General features: G+C 31.4%; 1 protein-coding gene across 4 annotated transcripts in view; it reads left to right on the top strand.

Moving 5' to 3' along the window:
* Nucleotides 1-24180, top strand: part of LOC148609427 (syndetin-like) — a 36351-nt gene that overhangs the window by 9171 nt on the left and 3000 nt on the right. The window contains exons 3-27 of one of the 4 annotated variants that reach the window (XM_088542486.1): nt 114-212; nt 964-1035; nt 1586-1710; nt 2741-2858; nt 3439-3474; nt 4051-4133; nt 4901-5042; nt 6979-7023; nt 8332-8352; nt 9595-9735; nt 11126-11252; nt 11792-11972; nt 12785-12883; nt 13402-13492; nt 14315-14491; nt 15900-16003; nt 16333-16421; nt 17571-17662; nt 18064-18213; nt 19860-19957; nt 20654-20750; nt 22066-22224; nt 22670-22791; nt 23127-23225; nt 23951-24041. In XM_088542486.1, coding sequence (XP_088398612.1) covers nt 114-212; nt 964-1035; nt 1586-1710; nt 2741-2858; nt 3439-3474; nt 4051-4133; nt 4901-5042; nt 6979-7023; nt 8332-8352; nt 9595-9735; nt 11126-11252; nt 11792-11972; nt 12785-12883; nt 13402-13492; nt 14315-14491; nt 15900-16003; nt 16333-16421; nt 17571-17662; nt 18064-18213; nt 19860-19957; nt 20654-20750; nt 22066-22224; nt 22670-22791; nt 23127-23225; nt 23951-24041 — 2658 coding nt within the window. The remainder of the gene's footprint in view (nt 1-113; nt 213-963; nt 1036-1585; nt 1711-2740; nt 2859-3438; nt 3475-4050; nt 4134-4900; nt 5043-6978; nt 7024-8331; nt 8353-9594; nt 9736-11125; nt 11253-11791; nt 11973-12784; nt 12884-13401; nt 13493-14314; nt 14492-15899; nt 16004-16332; nt 16422-17570; nt 17663-18063; nt 18214-19859; nt 19958-20653; nt 20751-22065; nt 22225-22669; nt 22792-23126; nt 23226-23950; nt 24042-24180) is intronic. The other 3 variants (XM_088542488.1, XM_088542487.1, XM_088542489.1) reach the window with 3 other exon arrangements.

The following is a 24180-nucleotide window of genomic DNA, read 5'->3' as shown; positions in this document are numbered from 1 at the left end:
TAAAAAATAATTGAAAGCCTTTCACTTGGTGGTCATTTTGTGTCTAGTTGTTTTACTATTTCAGTGATATTTACAAGATCATCGACAGTGAAATATATTTCTATTTATTGCAGCACACAGTATTAACCAACCCACATGAAGAACAGGAAGTTTTAGAAACAATAGAAAATATATATTACAGTCACTCAGATTCCAGCTTATATGAATTGGAGGTCTGTTTACATGTACCAATATTTTGTTGAAAAATATACAAGGAGTGTTTAAAAAAAAAATTAAATATTTATTGTTTAGCAAAGACATCTTTAGAAAAATTCACTTTTCTCCTCAGGCCAATATCGCACTGTGGTAGACAGCACTGTAATATCTTACACTGTATTGTCTTATATGTTTTACATTTTTACATATCTTACATTTTGCTATTTTTTTTAGAAAAGCATTAAGAGCTGCTTTATGTCTGTAAGCAATGTGTTACTCTATATTTCTGGTGTGAACATTGCAAGTATGAACAAAAGCATCGATTTTTACTACATTTTGAGTGAAAATATCACTACACTAACTTAATTTAGCATTACTGGTGATTTGAAATATCAATTTTATGATCGCAACTTGTGATTCATTTAAAAAAGAATAATAATCATTTGGGAAATCTATACATACAATAAAGTAATTGGTTAACATCAAACACAAAAAATTATAACAAAGAGTACTTGTGTCCAGAACTTATTATACTGTGTGTAATTACAAATATGTTAATATTAAGATATTCAGAAATGGGAGATGGAAAACATATTGAAATTTAATACCCATCTATTCTCAGAAATAGTGTCTGGAATGAATTGTTTAATGCTGGTTTTGTTTTGATTTCACAACATGTGGATAAAAGTTACATTTGTCCTCTTACTCATGATTTCATTCTTTAGAAGTTTACATTTATTTTATATTAGTAACATTGGTATTTTGCAGAAATTACCAGAAGTGCTAGATTTACAAGATATTGATGCAGACAGGAATAGACTTAGAAAACAGCTCAATGTGGTTTGTTTACAATACTGTCATATATTAAATATATGGAGTAATAGTAACTTCCGGTTTTAATACTGACAATATCATATGGAGTACTTGTATGAGACTCTGAGCACAAGTTGAGATATTCCACATGACATTGTTAGTATCAAAATCAAAAGTAACTATAATTCTGTTTATTGGTAGTCCTTAATCATTTTAATGTACCTTTTTTTTTTACTACTTTTGTCATTTAAAAAATAAGAGTGGTCACGATACCACTACATACTGTTGGTGCTTGATGTTTATTTTATTTAAAACTAAAGAATATCTGATGATATCATGATGTCACACTCACTCCCAATAGTTTTGACAGATATTTTCCAATATCTTGTCTTTTACAAAGGATCGAGAAATTTCTGTCAACAACATCAAAGGAAATAAGGAACAGGTTACTGATAAGGGAGTGTTATCTGGCTGGAACAGATCATCCATACATTTAAATAATCGATAATTGGTGTAATTAAATGTGGGCAAACCAGGATTAAACCTCAGTAGAAGTAGATTTATATATTATTTTCAGGTATCAAAGAAAGTTTCAGATCTGGTCTTGCAAAATCATCCTTCCTATGCCAAAGAGCTTCAAAGAGTTATGGAACTTCAAAGAACTCTTCAGTTAGCTAGTGTTATTTGTGCCAATGGGAGAAGGTAATCTTGAAATGAATTTAATACTTCATGTTTCTATTAGCCTTAGAGTATTGATGTTTTGTTTCATTGCACTTGCAATTTTCACTGCCCTAACAAAAATATTGACTTCGGTTAAATTGAAGTTATTTTGATAATGAACATGACTCACAGATAGGGAAATATGACCTCCATTTCCCTGTCCCTGTTAACTAGTAAATTAAAAGTTCTGGTAAGTTAAAATTTAGATAAAAAAACTCAGATTTTACTGATTGACACTTTAAAACATCTATTAGTGTAGGAGGAATGGAACAGCTGAGAATGAAAAAAAATACACAAACTAAGATAGCTCCAAGGCTTATAAGTACTAACAAACAATTGATAGTCATTTGATTAAACAATTAAGGTGGACAGGATGTCAACTCCTGGATATGGCTTCTTCTCCAATCACTTGTGTACAATGTCAATGCCAAGATATATCCAAAGTGTGTCTGTGTTGTTTTTCATCCATGGAGATAATTGTTCATTGAATCTTGATTTTGTGGTTCCACACCTCCCATGAAATCCACTCAAAAACAAGTTCCCCACGAATAATATTGAAACCACAAGGAAATTATTTTTTCATATGATGCCTTCTAGTTAATATAAAGATATCTGAGGTGAAATACATCATCGTTTGTATTGGAAAAATCATAGTTGTCTCTCTTTGAAAGAAAGTTGTAGTATATTCCTTTGAATTTGACGTGTTTCAACTATAAGGAGACAGATTATACATATCTCTCATATAATCTTTTACCAATTAATCACTGCCTGCATGATTCATCAGTTTACTTCTTCTCAAATTGAGTTTGTTAAGTGAGGATGTCAAGTTTTGTGAAACCACATGCTTTAGATTTGCCATTCTTTTCAGGGAAATAAGTAGAAATTTGATTTCCAAGTTGCATGAGGCCTATTGTAATAATGTTACTAATGTAGAGAACATTTCTTATTAAGTTAACTTTAGCTTGATTTTATGATTTTGATTTAATTACAATATATATATATTCTTCTGTAGAAATTTGGCAGATGCCAGAGATGTCTTTACCTCAGCAAGTTTAAAAATGTTATCAAATGTCAGAAAGAGACAACAGCTGACTGGATTATTGAAATCTCTCAGGACCATCAAAACACTGGTATATGAACAACTGATATTAGTATACTTGTAGAAGTTTGCTATTTTTTTTTAAGCATATTATTATTAGTAGCTTACAGTTCAAGGGAAAGTCTGTGATGAAATAGTTAACCTTCTCTTAAAAGATACAATAATTAATTTTAACAGTTTATGATAAACATATGTATGAATATTTGTGTTTTGATTAATTTTACCGGAGAACAAAACTTGTTTTTTTATACATGTACACATGTAGATAATATTTCTACCTTTTAATAGAAAGTTTATACACGTACAGTGAAACCTGGGTAAATTAAACCCTGAAAAATAAAAAAAACCTGTCTAAACCAAACCCTGAAAAATCAGAAAACCTGCCTAAACCAGACAATTTTTGAAGTCCATTTGTATCAATTTTAATGTATTTCAACCTGGGTAAACTGAACTCCATTCTAAACCAAACAACTTTTAAAGTCAGAAAGAGATCCAGTTTAGACAGGTTTCTTTGTATCAGATTTTTGAAAAAGTTATCTTTGATGAAAGGCAATGCACTTAAACTGTATATGACTATCTAAAAATTAATTGAGATTTACTCTTCCTTTTAGCAAAGAACAGATCTGAGATTGAGAGAAATGCTTGAGGTAAGGTAGTCACAAATATATGCATGACTGACTATAATAATATAGAGTTATTGCATTTATATTTGTGAATATTGCCCCATGCAGATATTGTATTGCATGGGCTTGCCAATGTATAATAATATTCTGCAATAGATGGAATTTACCAATATAAATGCAATAATCATTTTATTATATAGTAATAAATATTTCATACATCATTACAAGCTTGTACTGACACAATGCATTCTTTTACAAATGTATTTAATATCAATCAAATTCTAATATTGAGCAGAACTTTATATTTCATATTTGAAATATTTTAATGCACATCTTGCTTCCAAACTGTTGATAAAGTCATTAATGCCAAAATTAATTGACACTATTTTCATCTATTTAATATCCACCTGACAGTTTTTAAGAGTGAATTAAAGGCATTTTTGGGTGATCTACATTCATCATTTATTGTTGTTCTTGATAACAATACAATATTATTGAAGTTAGTTTAGGAGCTTTGTTGATCTGGGTTACAATGTAATTAATTTTGTTACTAAGTGAATTGTTTTCTGCCCCCTTTTGATTATGTTGCTATTTTACCAGGAAGAAGATTATTGTGGGGCCATACAGCTGTGTTTAGAATGTCAGGAGGCTGCCAGTACTTACAGACATTTCACATGTATCAGGTTTGTCATATCCTTTCTTTTCTTCACATAGCAAGGTATGTTAGGCTGGAATTATAGCAATTTGAAGTAGAGTGATACCAGTTTCAGTACAGATCTAGATAAGGTACTGAGTAATTGAAATAGAAAATTAAGTAGAAATCTACATTATACAAATGTGTCCTACTTCATTACCACAGATTACCTATGGGTCTTTTGGACACTGTCTTTAAAATTTGAAAAGCTGAGTCAAATATGATGATTTTGTCATAACTGAGAGCTGTTTATACTTTAAAGATAGACCAGTATTGCTACAAGATTGAAGTCATCACTACAGATGTTTTATGGTTGTTATCGTGAACTAGCTGATCATTACGGTGTATCCATCTGCACCATAAAAATTGGTTTGTTCACTATATCATAGTTTTCCTTTTCTCTGTCGTCTATGACATTTTATGAGCAGCTCGGCTGGTATTTCCAGAAAAGCAGAGGATGCTTACCCTACCAGTGCACCTGGTCCATGCTCCCAGTTTTAATTGGAGTCTTGGTTGCTTCTTTATGTTTGTTTCTTTGTACGTTTTATTTTGATTAGATGTATTGTTCTTGATTATTCTGTTATAGATGAGAACTTATTTTACACTTGCAACATTTTGAAAATACAAGTACATTTAGGGTCACTAGGCTCTACCTGTGTTTTTGAAATAATTTGGTCTTCCTTGAAAGCAGAGGGATGATTTAAGAGATCTTAATTTGTGTTCTTAATTCAGAATTGTATAAAATTGGTTTTGCAGTGAATTAAACTCCAAGTTACAGGATACATTAGTAATGATTGAAGAACAGCTGGATGTAGCATTGTCTAAAACATGCAGTAATTTTGATGTGGCCCACTATGAAAAAGTACAGAAAGCCTACAGACTTCTAAATAAAACACAGGTTTGTATCAATTATAATAAAAGAGATTATACCTTAATTACGCTAGTTTCATAAAAATCTGTTAATAGAACAGGAGGGGTTTCTTTTACCTTTATATTGCCTTCAAAAGTTAGTGTGGGTGCGTTTACATTGTTCGTAAACAGGAAAATTATGAGGGAAGTCTTTTTTCCTTTTCCTGTTTATTACAATTAAAATGGGTAATGAGGTCCCTTGAAAAGAAACCTGTTGGGGGCATAGAACCAAATTAATAACTTTGGGAGGCCTATTTAGCAGCTTTGATGCTGATAAGTTATGATTGGAGAAGCAACACATTTTAAAATATCCATCTATTAGAATAAAGGCATTTAATGTTCACACCAACATCATCCTTCCAAGTCAGGGTTTTGAGTCCACCCTCGCTCCCTCAAACCCCTGACATCACTCATTCATATTTAGCGGGTATCGCCCAGCCAATTCCAATTGGTTGCTTCTCCGGGTGCGAAGCACCAATGAAAATTGATTTGACAAAAAATGTTCGTGGAAAGGTAAACTATGATACGAGTGATTGATAGTTGTAAGATGTCACAAATAATTCAGTATGACCAAAAAAATGATAACTGTAGATTCTATTTAGAGTCATTAGCAAAAAAATGACGTTTTGTGTATGTAGCCATTTTGTATGTTATATTGAAGAGTTTCTATTACGAGTGATTTGATTGGATTTTGGATCCGGGTTAAATTTAGATAACTCACTGGATGGTGCAAGAAGATACCCGCTAAATATGAATGAGTGATGTCAGGGGTTTGAAGGAGTGAGGGTGGACTCAAAACCCTGACTTGGGAGGATGACCACCATTAGCTTTCTATATTTCAAAAATAAAATTTGTCTACTGAATTTGTCTTCTGCATTTGTCCACTGAATTTGTCTACTGAATTTCTCAAATTTACATGATCTTAAGGCAATCATATTCTTTTATAAAAATCAGAAAATACAGTTCTGGAAGCAGGTAGATTTCTATGTTTGAAAAAAGTTAAATTTTGAGTATTTAACATATTGGATTTGTTGTTTTTATTTTCTGATGTAGTTTCATATTTCAAAGCATATGGAAGCACATTTGTAAGACCTGTATTGTAAAAATATGTTTTTGTGCTTTTAAGATTACATGACATCATAATTATGTTTTCAAAAATCATATGAAAACCATCCCCTTATTAATGTGAGATCATTTTGAAAACATATAAATACCATATGATATTTCTTAAATGTTTTTCATTGATATTATTCATTAATAGTCAAAAACATATGTTTTTCGTGTTGGTCCTAAAAAATTGTTTAAATTTTGTCTGTGTATGAATTAAATGTTAACTGGAAGTATTTAGTGGTCCATTGAACAAAAATGTTGTCCTGAGTTTCAACTTTTATTTACCTTTTTTAAAAATTTGTAATTCTAAAATAAGCAATATTTATTAATCATATTTTTGTGCATATCTTAATATAATTTAATTTCAGAAGTAACATGGTTTCTGATTGGATAAAAAATTTTATTGATCACTTGATAGACCAAATTTTGTAATGACTGTGACATCATCGAACTTTTTTAATGATTTACTAGTTTAATTTTTATACTTAACTTAAATTATAAGGAATAACTCTTATATTTTTTCGGTCTATTTGAAATAACCTTAATGCCCATGGTGCACTCTGCTACACAAGTTATTTAGTGTGCACCACATGATTGAGATTATTTCTTCATAAGCCGAAAAAAAAAAAAAGTCATTTCATAAATAAAATGGATTTTATTGTAAGATATTAGTAAGTTGTAACATTATAACTTAGTCACTCAATAAAAGTCATTCTTTCGATTTATATGCTAACTAGAAGACATTGAACTTTTCATTTGATGAATATTTTTTTTATTTCTGTGAAACTCTTTATTTGTGATTTTTATTATTGCAGTTATACCAAAATTCTTACATTAGGGTGACTCAAATAAGTATGCAAGTATGTTGTAGTACTAAACTTGACAAGACTGTTCTATTTGTAGTGTAGCCATTCTTCTTCTATTCACTTTTCATTGCAACTTGTAGTTTTCTGTGTGTTGGCCTTAATTCATCACTCGAGCCAGGGTTCGCACTACTGCAAAGACATAAATTCAAATTGGAATAGGTTGCTTTGCTTTGGGAAGATAACTGATAGCTTTTTTTATCTAACTAGTGAAACTTAAAGGTTGGACTTTTTAGTAAAGAGCAGAGAAAGAAGTGGTTATTTGGATTTTTTTAATATCTTAAACAAGACTGGCATTGCTGTTATCAAACCATGCAGTCATGTTTTTGTGTAACTAATACAATATTATTAACAGAATTTTATTATAATGACACATATGAATAACTCTGTCCAATATTTATGACATAGTTACATGCAACGCAGCCAATTTCTTTTTTATGTGACACTTAGTTGTGCTATAAAATCTGTATAATCAAGCTCCTTGTATGACTAGAAAAATTTGATCATACAAGACGGACTGTTGAAAATTTCCAAATTAGAACTGGCAGAAAAAGTCAGGTGGTGCAGAATTTTGGATAACTATGCTGTTGATAATGCAGGGTCCAATGTATAAATAAATTGATATCATGTAAATAAAATTATCGCTTAAAAATGCATCTGAATTATGTTTTCTATGATAAAAAACACACTATGTCAATTTCACTGACTGGATCTGTTTTGTTGCATTGAAGGTACATTGTTTGAAATGAAAACAAAAGATAATCTGTAAACAAATAACAATTATGATTGAATCAGCGATTTTAATAGGGGAGGACTTCAGGCCCATAGTCCATGAGTTGGGGTTATGATACATAGCCTTAAAATTGTTAGAAATGAGCTTAAATTGGTTAAGTACTATTAAAGTTGAGAAAATTTGGTCCAAATAAGCACCCCTTTTTGAAAATTTTTTATGGCTACAGGCTTGGACTTCCGTAATTAAAGCAGTCTTCTTGCTCTCATCTTTTTGTGTTTCATTCTTTTGTGAATAAATATTTTATAAAAACTTTACAATATATTTTTTGTAAATAGTATACCATTTTAGTATTGTTAAACCTTTGTGAAGGACAACAATGAATATAAAAATTCCATTCTTACTTGACATTTAAACTTCAATAAACTGTTTTTTTTTTCTACTTTTGTCTTTTTGTAAAGTTTAATTATAATTTAACAGTTAAAGTAAAATTTGAATCAAACATTATCTACCCTCTGTAATTTATTTCATTTTCTTATACCTTTAAAATGTATACAAAAACTTTACTTTTCCAGTTTCAAAAAATTTCAGGAAAAGTAAGTAGAGACATCATATCACCTATACAATACTACATTCAGCACAATGGCTCCTGAGTTATCTGTCCTTTATTTACTACCACATTTCTGCATTTAAAAGCATAAAGCATTTTTTCTTTCAAATAAACTGAATGGGTTTCCTTTCAAGTTTGGTCTTATATCAGACTGGAGATCAGTTAGCTAATTTAAATAGTTATGTTTAAGAAAGGATGTCAGGTAATATATGTGAACAAAAAGTTTTTCTTGAAGCTTGATGATATTTAAAACCTTCTGCAAGCCTTGTATATACTAAAAACTACATATTCTGATTCTTGAAGGACTTGTATTAATGTTCCACCATTAGGACTTGTGTTAATGTTCCACCATTAGGACTTGTGTTAGTGTTCCACCATTAGGACTTGTGTTAATGTTCCACCATTACTATGTAATCAATGTTTTCTTTTCTATTTTGCTCATTATATCTGATAGATAATTTACCTCAAAAGATAAATATCATGATTCCCATTACAGGTTCAACATCTAATTGTACCCCTGCTACAAAGGAGAATGTGGTATACTTTTATACCCTTATCTGTGTTTTCATGAGTTTGTAACATTTTTTTTTCCATCACAGTTTTCTCAGCAACTACTTATTACAGTGGCTTGAAATTTTTTCTTCCTTTAGGTATGTCATATGTTGGGATTCATTTTCGGAAAAATATCAACAATAACTTTCTGTTTACTGAGGACTTTGTTAAGTTTCCTTATATCCTGATAGAAACCGGTGGTATCACTAATGAGCCATTGCTCTCATATTTCTAGTTATTTCTTTGTTTTGAATTTTTTCATGCTTCAAAGACCTTGCAATGATTAATGTAAACATCAGCATTACAAAGCTAATGTATCTTATCCCTAAAAGGAATTTACTGAACTTACTTTGTAGATAGATCGCAACCAGTTCTTTTGATTTTCTATCAATATAGGGTAGTATTTTGAATGGCTACTATTTCCTTTTTCATTGTAGTCATATATTATAATATTGTACTGCTTTAGGATTTTAACTACATTAATATTTACCCAAGAGAAAATGATGCCTTTCGATTTTGTTAAAAGGGAATTTTAACAGCTTGTTTCCAACTGACTATTGTAAATTGTATACAAATAATATTGCCTTCTTTAATACTTTAGCACTTTATTTTAGATTATGCTTTATTACTGGTACATTTAATTATGCATTCACATGTCATTGTTGTCTATTTCTAGACTGCTATGGATCAGTTACACATGCATTTTACCAGTGCTATACATAACACAGCTTTCACCATTGTCTTGGGATATGTTGAGTTGTGTTCTGGGACTTGTAACTCTAACTTCCAGAAAAGACAGTACATTGATCTATGTAAGGTAAATACAAACTTTGTGTTATATTTTCTTTATAAGGTAATACTACATACATGTAAGTGTTAATAAAGTTCTACAGATTCTTGTAGAAGAAATAAAAGAAAATCAGTCAAAATTGTACACTTTTTGTAACAGTTGACAATCTCCAATATAGTTTATATTTTAAATAGTATTTCATTACATAATTGCATGAGTGCTACAAAAGTGTACATTACATTCCAATAAAGATTCAGAACAAGTTTTGAAAGGACTTGTATAAATCTGTCTCCAATTTAAACTTTTAGAAAATAATTATTTACTTAGCTACGTAAACAATGATTGTACAATGAATTCTAGCTCAATCTTAACTTAATATCTGGCAATAAAAGCAAAATTGATGATGAAGTTAATTTTTGATAAATTATTATAAATTCATCAGAAATAAACTATAAGAAATATTTCTGATTTTTGAACGAGTTCATACAAAATAACTTGATTAGGGCCAGGTTATACTTTTAACTTAGACCTATTATTAAAAAGATTTTCAAGACATCAAAATCACGCTTTATCACAGGACTGGAGACCAAAACAATTCCTAACAACACTTGAACAACTTTGAACGGGGACTTAAATATACGCCCCCTGTATTCAAGGACCACTTAAATATACGCCCCTTGTATTTCAACGACCACTTTTGACATTGACATAAAACTTTCAGTTTCACATTTCTAAACTTTCTTACTGCCATTTCAAACATAAATGATGAGGTATCTTTCATAGTTGAAAAAATTTTGTTGAACACAAGTTCAAGACAAAGTGAGGTGTAAAGTCACCACAAAAATTCTGTCATGAGATCCCAATATTTAAGGATCACAGAGCTTGGAATAGAAATAAGCAAAAACATGAATTGGTTATTTATCATAATTTAAAATTGAAATTTGTTATCAATTTGAACATTAATTGATAGTTTCAAAGAATGTTGTTTATTATCGTGCAGCTCAAATTTACCTTAATGTACGCAATACAAGAATCACATGATTTTCAGCAGTTCTTGCTTTTAAAGTCGGTTAAGACTACAGTTGGACATCTCTTACAATACAGGTCTATGATTTTAATAAGCTACGAAAAACTGCCAAAATAGCAAACCAGGTAATTTTGTACAAGCTTTTTAAAAATTAAAAACATAATTGTGCATTCTTGGGCCTAGGATAATGTACTAAATGAAACTGGTCCAAACCAAACCTTTTAGACTTTAAAATTGGATCGATTTAAACAGATTTTCAGTTTACCAAGGTTCAAAATACATATAAAGGGTGATAAAGGAACTCTAAAAAGTGTATCATGTAGACAGATTTTAGATTTTTCAGGGTTGTGTTTAGACAAGATTCACTGTACATGTATTTTGTCTTTGTAGAATGTTACTCAGGATAGCTTTACTCCATGCTTGATTGATTTGTGCAAAGCATTATGGGAAGTGATGAAGAGCTATTTTAAGACCATGCAATGGCATGAGAAAAATGACATTAATACAGAGAACAAAGGTAGTATCCGAGTACATGTACAGAATATTATACTATGTAACAATACAAACAAAAATAATGTGAAATATCTATTTTAACTCTTAATTTTTTTCTAGTGTCTATTTAAAAAACAATTCTCATATAAAACTCCAAAATTTATTAGTAAACCACAAAATGTATATCTACCAACTATTATCTTATACCACTGGTCTTCAAAAAAAAAAAAAAAAAATTGATAATTTAAAATGACAACATTGAACATGTTGACAATTGATTTTCATTGAACATGTTGACAACTGATTTTTTTTTTAATTCTTGATGGATTTGGGTGTTCAGTGATACTTATAGATGACCTATTTTAGGGAAAACAGAATTATTTTAAAATGATAACTCCATCCAGGAATTTTATGGTATTCCACTATGAAAATTCTTTCTAAAACTGCAACATTTTTTTATTGGCTAGTCATATAGGAGTTGTTAGGTAGTCAATAGTTTTTAACAAGACAACTATGCTGACATTAACACATCTATGCTTATAGTATGGAAATCCTATTTTTTAGATGTAGAAGAAGGTGCAGAAGAACTTTCTTTTAACAAGAAATATATAAAGCAGAAACTGGACCATGGGTTAACCCGGATTTGGATGGATGTTCAACAAAAGGTCAAACTGTTTGTCCTTGGAACTGACCTTGCTCACTTCAAATTAGAGGAGTTTATCAGAGTTTTAGATATTATACACAGGTTAATAAGTTTTTATTTGTTCTTTTATAGTTAATGAAGGATATGAAGTTCTTCTGGCAGCATTTGTAAAATTGACTGAAAGTATTCTCATGAAGAGATACACTCCTGTCCCCTTTGTGTACCTAAGAGTTTCAGCTAAAAAATACACATTATTTAACACTGATAGTGACAAATGTAAAGTTAAACCATTATTTTTAATTGAAGGGACAATATATGTACATAAAATACCATTCTACATAACTTAAAGCCCAGTACACATGGTGAGATTTGTTGAATGCAATATATCTTATATGACAAGTCTTTCTGTGTATGCATGCTTGCTACATAATTTTTTGCTATTGCCATTTTTCATTCAATTTAGAACAGTGCTAATGGGGTAACCTTTTAGAGAAATCAATCAAATTTGAGTGCTCAAGTTCACAATTAGTTCACAACTAAAAAATCAAAATTTTGTGAAGGACAAATATGAGAGCGTGTACGGGGACAGTGGGTTGTACAAGACAAATCCCATAAATATATCATACCAAGTCGACCTGGCACTCTTAGGATGTGAAGAATAAATTAAGAGCTTCGTTGCCCTTTTACATTGAAAAAAAAGATAGACTATAAAGAATGAATTCAAGGATTAAATTGAGCATCAACTCAAAATTTTGTCTTTTCATTCCTTCCCAAATTGTGTTTCTTCTGTTTTGTTTAAAGTTAACTAGTAGAATTTAGATTCATAAGAGCCATATATTATTTTGGGTAGATACATAGAGCATTACAAGTCTATTTAGAATTACATGTACTTATGATATCCCCTTTCCTTGCAGAATGATAGAAATTGGTGAGGAGTTTTGTGGCAGTAAATCTGATGGACTTCAGGATTCACTCAAACAACAGAGTCTGAATTACTTCAAAAATCATCACAGGTAGAGATGCTCTAATTAATAATTATCAAGAACACCATTTACATTACTCCAATTAATGTACATATCTGAAGCACAAAAAAACAAAACATGTGGTTACAAAATTCAGTGTGTTTGTGCTCTATGCTTTAATTCAAAATTAGAAAGAAGGTCATTTTCTAATTAAGGCTGTTTGATTTATTTTAATCCTGCACTTGTGAAAGGAGCTAAGCTGAAACAACCTTCTTCAATCCATTCAATCATTCATTCATTTGCCCTTTGTGTCTGTCTGTCTGCTCCATGTTCTGGTTATATCTTACTAAGCTATTACTTCATCAAATGATTTCTTGATAAGTTTGCTATTGTGCATTTTCTTATGTGTCCAGTTCAGTCAGGTTTCTTGATAGAAATTTGTTTGTTTTGCTCCATTGTCATTGGCTTTATTTGTGTGTTGATAGATACAGAATGGATGAACTGAAAATGTTTTTTTATGTTGATAGATACAGAATGGATGAACTGAAAATGTTTTTTTATGTTGATAGATACAGAATGGATGAACTGAGAATGTTTTTAGAGAATGAAGGGTGGGAGCTGTGTCCTGTCAAATCAAACTTCACTTATTCAAGACTTCTTGTAAGTATTAACTAGCATAAGTCACCAAATGCCGATATACACTAGCGGTGTATTTCTCCCCAGGCCAATATACCCCAGCACTGTATTTCTCCTCAGGCAAAAAAACACTCAACATTGTTCTCCTCAAGCCAATATGTACCAGCAGTGTATTTCTCCTCAAGCAAATATACATTTGTACACCAGCAGTGTTCTCAGGCCAATATACACCAGCAGTGTATTTCTCCTCAGGCCTATATATATTATCATTGTTCTCCTTCGACTAATATATACTAACTGTGTTTTCCACTGGCCAATGCACAATAGCCATGAGCACTACTGAAACTGTTTCCAGTTTCAGAAAGAGACAGGGTTTAGTACTGAGTTGTATAGATTTTTAGATAGTGAATATTCCTTCTGCACTTAAGATTACTTATAAAAATAAATCAATGCATCCTCTTTAGATATTCAGGTTTTGATATGTTTGTTATTCTTCATCAGCGAAAGAAAGGTGTTTAAACCTATTATCAAAATTGAGTAAGGTTATTTTATCTACCATCTCTAAAAGATCAACAGCTTATATCAAATAATTAACCTTTATTGCTATGAATAGCACTTTTTTTTACATGTAAGTCATTGTCTTCCAAAGATCAATTTTTTTTAAAAACAATTCTTTTGCTTTGATATTTTTAATCTGTATTAATGTTTAGACTATGCATTTTTAGCAAGAATAACTAAAGTAATCACAAAGCATTATAGAAATCATGCAATGTATCTGTATTTCGTATATTTCTTAGACTGTTAAATAAATGACAAATCAGTTCTATATTACCTTTTTTTCCGTAGGAGTTTAAATTCATGAAGTATTGGAATAAATCAGCTGATATGTCCCCTACCAAAGGGGAGAGTACTCTTACATCAACAAACAAGGTTGTATATTTCAAAGATTTCACTGATGGTACAACACCATTTGATGTTCACCCTGAAGATGATGAAAATGAAGATGTTTTCTCTTACAGTTTTGTATGTATATTGAATAAGTTAATTGACCTTTCAATCATTTTGAATGGTAATCTGTCTTAAATACAAGATTTAATAGTGGGATACACATGTTTATAGATGGATTTGTGTATTCGATTAATTCAAAATAGTGTGAGTAGTAAACAGAAATTAATTTGAGTAATCAGACTTCAATTTCACACTAACAATGACATTTGATAAAAACTATACTCATAAAGCAACATGTTATGTACTTATGACATTTTAGATGTAGAAAAAAAACCCAACTTTTTAGACAAGATTTTAAAACTCTAGCTTTCACTTAGCATTTATACAACATGCAAAAGTTGTTTTCTGATACGATATGCAAGAAATCACAAAGTACCTTTGACAAAGTGTAGTACATTTACTGTAAAAGGACAACATTGTTTATCCCCACCGCATACTTTAAGTGCACGTCCCCAGCTAGGAACCTGTATTGCAATGGTTACTGTTTTATGTTCATTATTATTTATTTTACGTTTTCTTTTGTATAGATTATGTAACTTTTCGTCTTTTATTACTAATTTTGGGCCTTTTATAGCTTGTTTTACGTTATGGATTTTGACCATCATTGAAGACTGTGGTGACCTGTAGAAGTTTAATTTTTTGTTGCTTGGCATTTGATGGATGACTATCTCATTGGCAATCATACCACAATCATACCACATCTACTTTTTTATAAATCATTTAAAAGCAGAAATAATTACTGTTCAATATAATTCTGGGTAATTATCAAATTCAGTAACTCAAACATTTTTGCCTTGACCATTCGACATTGGGAGAGGTAATGATTAGGTAATAGTCATGTCGTTGTATTCTGTACATAAATACACAAAAGTGAAGGAGATAATTATATTTTTATATGCTATATATAAGACATTGGGGAGATGATATGAATAGGAGATTGTCATGCCTGTATATGCTATATATAAGACATTGGGGAGATGATATGATTAGGAGATAGTCATGTCTGTATATGCTAAATATAAGACATTGGGGAGATGATATGATTATGAGATAGTCATGTCTGTATATGCTAAATATAAGACATTGGGGAGATGATATGATGAGGAGATTGTCATGTCTGTATATGCTAAATGTAAGACATTGGAGAGATGATATGATGAGGAGATTGTCATGTCTTTATTTGCTAAATATAAGACATTGGGGAGATGATATGATTATGAGTTAGTCATGTCTTTATATGCTATATATATAAGACATTGGGGAGATGATATGATTATGAGTTAGTCATGTCTTTATATGCTATATATATAAGACATTGGGGAGATGATATGATTATGAGATAGTCATGTCTTTATATGCTATATATATAAAACATTGGGGAGATGATATGATTAGGAGATTTGTTTTTATGTTCTATGTGTAGGACAGTGGGGGAGATGGTAATGATAGCGACAGTGATTCAGATATTCCAGATGAATTGAAACAAGATTACATTGATGAGGTCACAGGAGAGGCAAGGTCACATAGGTCAGTTGTACTTTTAACCACTATTAACATTGGGGAGATGTTATGAATCATTTTCTGAATTAATTTTTATATTTAATTGAATAAAATTAAAGCATGAGTTCCACTTCCAAAACAAACAAAATAGGGCCACTTTCTTCTTAAAATGGCTATATTCCATTTCTTGAAACTTTTAAAATTCATTTTTGTTTTTTATCCATAGGAAAGTTTATTTCATTTACAAAGCTGTTAATTAACAGTTCAAGACTCTCTGGGTAAAAGCAAAGGCAAAAAAAGGTAATGTGGTGGTTTGTTTTTTTATTTGGATCTCAAATTCTATCGAAATATTTTAGGCAATACAAAAGAAGGATATCACAGAACAGAAATAAAAGAAACATTCCAATACTGACCAATACCACTATAAATCTACTGAGGGTTATAGGTAAATATTGATGACCATCCCACCGATGCCACTATAAATCTACTGAGGGTTATAGGTAAATATTGATGACCATCCCACCGATATCACTATAAATCTACTGAGGGTTATAGGTAAATATTGATGACCATCCCACCGATACCACTATTAATCTACTGAGGGGGAGGTAAATATTGATGACCATCCCACCGATACCACTATTAATCTACTGAGGGTTATAGGTAAATATTGATGACCATCCCACCGATACCACTATAAATCTATTGAGGGTTATAGGTAAATATTGATGACCATCCCACCGATACCACTATTAATCTACTGAGGGTTATAGGTAAATATTGATGACCGTCCCACCGATACCACTATAAATCTACTGAGGGTTATAGGTAAATATTGATGACCATCCCACCGATACCACTATAAATCTACTGAGGGGGAGGTAAATATTGATGACCATCCCACCGATACCACTATTAATCTACTGAGGGTTATAGGTAAATATTGATGACCATCCCACCGATACCACTATAAATCTACTGAGGGTTATAGGTAAATATTGATAACATCTGACTATCATATTTGACTTAGTTTTGGAGTATATAATAAACAGATTATTACACAGTATTTATCACATAATATGCTTTACAGGCCCTTGTTTATGTTATCATTCCTCTATCCTGACCACTCTTGGGGCTGATAAAGCATTCGATAAGGAAAATGCCATGTAATAGTCTGTATTTATCATATATTTAGACTGAAATATATGTCTTTGTATATGCTTTAGTTGTGATTGTTTTAACCCAGTATTATTTACTGTGAATCCCATACCTTTTTGAACACACTTGAAGTATAATAAAATAAAAATATATGATGTAATGAACACGATATTTCAAAATCTGTATCATATGTGCTATCAACCCGCGGCCAAAATCAGTCCTCATGCCGGTGACACTTGGGGTGATGTGGCATATGAAAAAAATTTGTTCATTCAGTATTTTTTAAATTGGTAAAAAATCAGTTGGTTAACGAATTTTGTATATATGGTTCTGAACTTTATATGGAAGAAATTTGTTTATTCAGTTATTTTTAAATGGGTAAAAAACCAGTTGGTTTCCTAATTTTGTATATATGGTTCTGAACTATATATTACAGGTAGATATATGCAGATGATAACTATGTTGAAACCCATAGCCTTTGATGTGATATATTGTATATCTCAGCTCTTTGATTATTACCTATATACTGTAAGTAGAAAAAATGTAATGTTTTACTTAGTGTCACTATGAAGACTTATTATAAGATAAAAGCAAAAATAATTTTTTTTAATAACACATTGACATCCTATAGCCATGGAATAAGGCGATGATTTCTCTGTACAAACAAACGTTTCCCTGACTGATTTAACAGGAACAAAATTTTATATTTGAAGCAACATGAAAATCCTCATTTATCAATATTCTAACTTTAAATGTAGGTTCCAGCAGAATGGAGAATTTATTTGATCATATTAAATGTTATTTCTGCAAGAGTCACAAAGGATGTGATTTCTAGTTTAAAATACTGGTAATGGCTATATATCTGTTTTCCTTCAATATTTCAATTATTAGAAGTACAGATGTGAATTTACATGTTTTATGATCTATAGGTGTATAGTTTCTTTGGGTCACAAGATGCTGTTAGAAATGAACGAGCCATCAATCAAAGGCTACATCTAACCCTTCAAAGAATTCATCAAAATGTGATAGCCGAGGAACCTGTTCCTGGAGCGCCACCTGTTGATGGTGAAGAAAATCAGGTATGTAGCTGATATGTGATCAATTTCAATCATGCAGAAACAAATGTATTAAGGAAATCTGTCATCTGCTGACAGCATTGTGCTAGGTACAAATATGTTGTCAGTATTAGTTGTGCCAGGTATTAATAAAATCATGTATTGTCATCTACCGGTATACCCCCGCTCATCAAGTGGGTGGTATGGTGGAACCACCTTGTCCAACCATCTGTCATTCTGTTTGTCTGCTAGAATTTTGTCTCAATTATCTCAGCTCATAATAGGTGGATTGATTTCAAATTAGGTGTGTATTCATTTTTATTTCTTGAGTACTAATATTCATGGATAGTGCTGAACCATGAAATTATGATTCCAATGAACTATAATTTCAGTAGATGAATGTTTACTCAGTTAAATCTCGATATTGTTCAAGTGACCTGGGGGAAGAAGCCATACAGAGCTGTTGATATCTTGTCATAATGGTTTTTTTTAAATAGATTACTGGTATTCATTGTTTATTTGCCAAGTATTCAGCCTTTGTGCTACCTGAATTATGTAATGTCATTTTATCACAAATGAATTGCATAAGAGACATTCTGTATTCTCTGCATTTTCATTTACCATACAACTATCAATGGTTCTTCATGTCTTCATTCACAAGAATTTTGACTCACCAGAGCTTTTACTTGTAATTTGGAAAATAAAAAAAAAGGAGTGTATTCCCAGACAGGTTTATCATACATATTTCAAAGCTAATTAAAGTAACTTATGTTTCAAAACTTTTAAATGTCTGTGCCATGTCATTAAATCAATCTAAATGTCCACAAAATTTTCATTTTTTCAAATTGTGTGCAAAAGAAGCTTGCTTCATTGATAATTTACCAGAAATGCAGAGTACCAGTAATTATATTTTTTTTTTATTTTGTTGACCAATGTACCTCAAATTTAAGTATCAAATGAAATTTCTTTCATTCTCAAAAATTGATACCCATGAAAATAAATGAAACTACGGTAGTCTTTCCTATTTGGTAAGACTTTGCCATTTTTCACTACATGGAATGATAGAGAAAAATTTCGTCACGAAAAGCCTTTTCCATCATTTTTGTCGTCTGAATATAGCTGAAATATTGCTGCTCGGACGTTAAACCTCAACAAACAACAAACAAACATCCATCATTTTTGGGAAATTATAGTTTGTCATTCAAATATGTCAGAAAAGTTTCAGTGTGTAAAATTGAACATAGCTATGAGATCACAATGCTGTTTCTGTAATTAACTCGTTACTGACAACCAATTTTTACAGTTATGATTTTTTTGAGATATTGACCACAGATACTGAATTTTCATTTTACTATTTTTAGATTTTCAGTTATACAAAATGTGCAAGATTATATGGTGTTACTCATGTCTATTTTAGTGATCACTAGCTGATACTGGTTGAAACTAAAGTATTTTACTGTATAAATACTGTGAGACCTGTCTAAAGCAACCCACTTTTGGATTGTAGAATTTGTTCATTTTAGACAGATGTACAGTTTACCTAGGTTCAAAATACATTTAAAATGACATGATGGAGTTAAAAAGTGTCTTTTGTAGACAAGTTTCCATTTTTTTCAGAGTTCAGTACAGGAACGTTTCACTGTATAAATCATTTCATTTTTTAATTAAAGGACAAAGTACCTCAGCCACATTTATCGCCTGTTGTTGATCTGACAGCTACAGACAAGTTATTTGGTTTGTCAGAGAGAGTTGTAGCAGCTGAATCCTTGTAAGTCCAGTTAGTCATTTCAATGATGCTGTTTTGTTTTTTTTTTAGTGGAGGGGGATAGGATGTGATTTATGTTATATGGATACATGTAAATTTGATCAAGGCTACAATTTAGATCTTTACAAAAAAGTTTTTAGAAATACTATATAGTATACATGTATAGGTTTTTTTGGATTACCTTTTTATCTGAATATATTTAGTGAGTACAAGGAGACCAGTAGAAATCTATTGCCATATGAAGATCCAGAAATCAAGAAAGACCAAAATTTGTATTACTAAAGTTCATATTTTTTTTTAAAATCGTTTGCTCACTTAGGCCATAGGTCCACTTGAGCTTATTTCAATACTTTACATCTGCCATCTGTTGTCTGTAACCTTTCACATTTTGCTCAGCTATATGAAACCCAATGACTGATATTCATCATATTTGGGAGAAATTGGAGAGCTTCTACAAAAGAAATACTTTTAGTTCCAAATGATAAAACAAGATGGTTTCCTTAGACTTTCTACTGGGTTAGCTTCTAATCGCCTAATTTTCAAAGATCGGCTATTCCAAAACCAGGGGTGCTCTTATTGTACTTCCTCACAAACAAAGTTTTTGGGTGTATACAGAAATCACTTCATCTGTCTGTCTGTCCATCTGTTCACATTTCTTGTAAGTTTTTGAAATATTTTTTTTTGTTCTCAATTTTTAAGAGTTTTCCTTGCCTGTCAGTTTGAACAGTTGCAGCCTCACTTTGAAGCAATGATTCCCTCCAATAAAAAGGCATTTCTCCAACAGTTTTATACACAGGTAGGTTTTCCAGTTACTAATGTTTAAACAGTGTAGTGTATTTGAACATAGTATGTTGATATGGACTTCCTTTGATTTTAAGATTGGCTGCATCACTCATACCTGTTTACCCTACAAAGTATATAAGCTGAGCAGTGTTTAAATATACTGAGGAGTTTTTTTTTGCAAAAATTATAACTCAAATGAAATAAATTGTATAAAGGTTCTCCTTTTGTGTTGAGTAGTTTATAATTCATTTCTCCATTTGACTTGGAATTTTACCATAGATAGTTGGTTCATGACCTTTGACCTTGAACTTGGACCTCATTGTCAAATTAATGATTTTTGCATAACTGTTTTGTGTCTTTGCTGTAATAAGTTTTGCCTGATAAATTGAATGTGATGTGTATGGCTGATGTATATGATTTTATTACAGCGAGACCCTCAGAGATGGATTCTATCTCAATAATATCTTGTAAAAATCAAGAATAGATGTTGGAGAATCAGTTTCTGCATGAGGTAGAAATTTGATATGTGGCCAAGGGTTAAAAAGTACCGGTATGCAAATTACAGGATTAGAATGTGAGAAAATATTATTTACCTACCTGTCTTTTAATGGACTCAATATAGTATAAGTTTCTTTATAAACTTTTTTTTGTAGAATCTTGGTCTTCATAGAAGGCAATTCCCTTTTGCGATTACTTTTTATCTAATTTTCATTTTTTAGTCAGTGGACTTTGAACACTGTAAAATAAGTGCACCCCCATGCAGGTCCGGGTGTCAAAAAGAATAGGCCTGCAGCAGCGCTAAGCTTGTCGTAAAAGGCGACTAAATAGTGCTCAGAAACCTAGCCGGGGGCTAAGAGCTCTGCCCACAGAGCAACTGGGATGTGTGCCCCAGGTTGTGGAATGGGGTACCCCTGGCGTGTTACATGCTGGGGTTGTCAGGCTATAATAAGGAAAACCTGACCGCAAACCATAGTGGTGCACCGTGTTGGGAAAGATGCCACGTTCCTCGCTCGATAAAGAACCCTGCTGTGGTATTTGATAGGAGTTGGAACCTTTGCGCTCCGCCACAGGAGGCTAAATTGCCTGGCCATACCCATCCCTTCCTCCCTTTTTCTAGTGGCAATCTAAATTTGTCGACCTTGTTGCCTTTTTGTCCCATCCCTTAATTATTTCATCATCATTTCATGGTCATTTTGTCATCCATTTCATGTTCATCGTCTGAATATAGCTGAAATATTGCTGCTCAGACATTAAACCCCAACAATCAATCAATCAATCAAAATAAGGTGCAGATGGTAAGTAAACTTTTTTGTTGATATTTTTTCCAGACAATATCTATAGCCTCGGAGTTGAGGAAGCCAGTTTACTGGGCAGTGTCAGTACATGCTATAGATTATAATGGTGTACTTAGTCTGATGGGTAATGTACGATGGGACATTAAAGACATCATGTCACAACACAACTCCTATGTTGATGATGCACTGAAGGTAAAGTATTAGATTTCCAAAGGTGATGAGTGCACAATGACCCCCTTTTAACTATTTGTTGAAAAGCGAAAGATTTTTTAATCAGGAAGAAATGAATCTCCTCTTATTTAGGAGGTAAATAATGACATGTTAGAATAATAATTCCAAATTGAATAAAAATTAACTGAATTAGCATTTTTTTATTAGTTCTTGCAAGTCACAATGAAATTAATTTGTTTAATAAATTAGTTATAGCAGATAGAGTATTTCAGGGTTTCTATTGAAAAATTTAAATACATGGTAGATATATACATTAATAGCTGTACAGTATAAGTCAAACACAAGAGAAATACACAAAACCTGAAAACTAAACAGTACCCAAGATACATGTAGCACAAGAAGAAAACTATCATAGTAATGACTGATCTATAAATATCAACGTACCATAAATTATCTCCCCTTACAGAAATTTGAGAATCTGAATAGGAGGCTGAGTGACATCAGTAGGCGTCTTCCTATCCCAAGAGTTGTCTACTACTGTGTGTGGGAACATTGTGTAAGAATGACTAACAGGATTCTGGTAGAGGGGTGAGTATATCAGTAGACAACTCCGTATCTTCAGGGTTGTTTAAGGAGTTAGTTGTTAATCGGTAGATTTTGTGTAATGAACTCTATTCATAAAGTTTATTTTTCTTGGGTGTTCGATCAGTTTATGGGGATTATTTTGTATATTTTGAAGTTTATTGAAAACTTAAATTGGATTGGATAGGAATAAACTAATACATGTCATTTTTTAACATTCACCATCATAAAAAATACAATATGTGAAGGAAGGTGTTGTGATATGTATATTTGTACAGACTATTAGCAATATTAATTGTGTGATTATCTCCTCCTCGTACTTTATATTTTGTTTTTCAAAGGTACTCAAATGCTAAGAAATGCAGTAATGAAGGGAGAGCACTCATGCAGCTAGATTTTCAACAATTGTTATCAAACCTAGAAAAAATGATTGATTTGAAGTGAGTTTTGTATTTTGAATTACAAGTGGTCGAAAAGGCTGAACTTTTATATACAGTGAAATCTGTCCAAATCTAATGCCAAAATAAACAAGGGTAAAAACAAGATACTGTACCAGAAAAATTTTGATTGTTTTTTTTTCGGGGTCTTACTTTAGATCGGGAAATTTTTGTTTGGACTTTTTTTCCCTTGTTTAAAAAGAAAATAACCAGTTTAATTTTTATTGTGTTTAAATTTCTCTTTATAGTAAAATTTAAATGAAAATTTCCCTGTATAAATAAATGACCTAAAGTGAAACAAGATTTCCACTGAAAAGGAAAGTAACTTCACATGGACAATCAATGAACCATAACGTGTAAAAAACGATGTCGTTAGGGGCACTGTAAGGGGCATTTAGATTAATTGGTAACATGAAGTCTATTATATCTCAAGGATGTGACCCATAATTTTCTGAATGCAATACTGTGAAAGTACTTCAATTCGTGGACACCAATTTTTGTGGATTAGGGAAGAAACACTAGTTCTTGGATTACTGAATTCATGGGTATGAGGTTTTTAGTGTATAAACATCAATGGAAATCTCCTTTCCCTTTGGTTTGGCCTCACCAAAAAAATTGTACCTCATTAACAATAGTACTTTGACAGATATGTGAATTCTCCCAGATATTGTCCTGGACCTTATTAATGTATTAAATAATCCAAAACAACTTTTAAAAATATATTTCAGACCTATTCCAGAAAAAGATTTTGTAGAGAGCTATATCAAAGCTTACTATCTTCCAGAAAGTCAGTTTGATTCTTGGTTATTAGATCACAAGGTAGGTACAAACTGTACTACTATGTCTGTCATAATTACAGGTTCTAATGTGATACATCAAAAAATAATTATGGAATTATATTCTTGAAACACCTTCAACCAATGTTTATACACTTTATAGTGAAATGAAAAAAAGAATA

This window comes from Perna viridis, chromosome 8, assembly GCF_037379345.1.
Source record: "Perna viridis isolate PV_CMFRI_1.1 ecotype Kerala chromosome 8, ASM3737934v1, whole genome shotgun sequence".
Classification (NCBI taxonomy): domain Eukaryota; kingdom Metazoa; phylum Mollusca; class Bivalvia; order Mytilida; family Mytilidae; genus Perna; species Perna viridis.
Note: the sequence above shows the minus strand (reverse complement) of the source record. Positions and strands in the feature narration are given on the sequence as shown.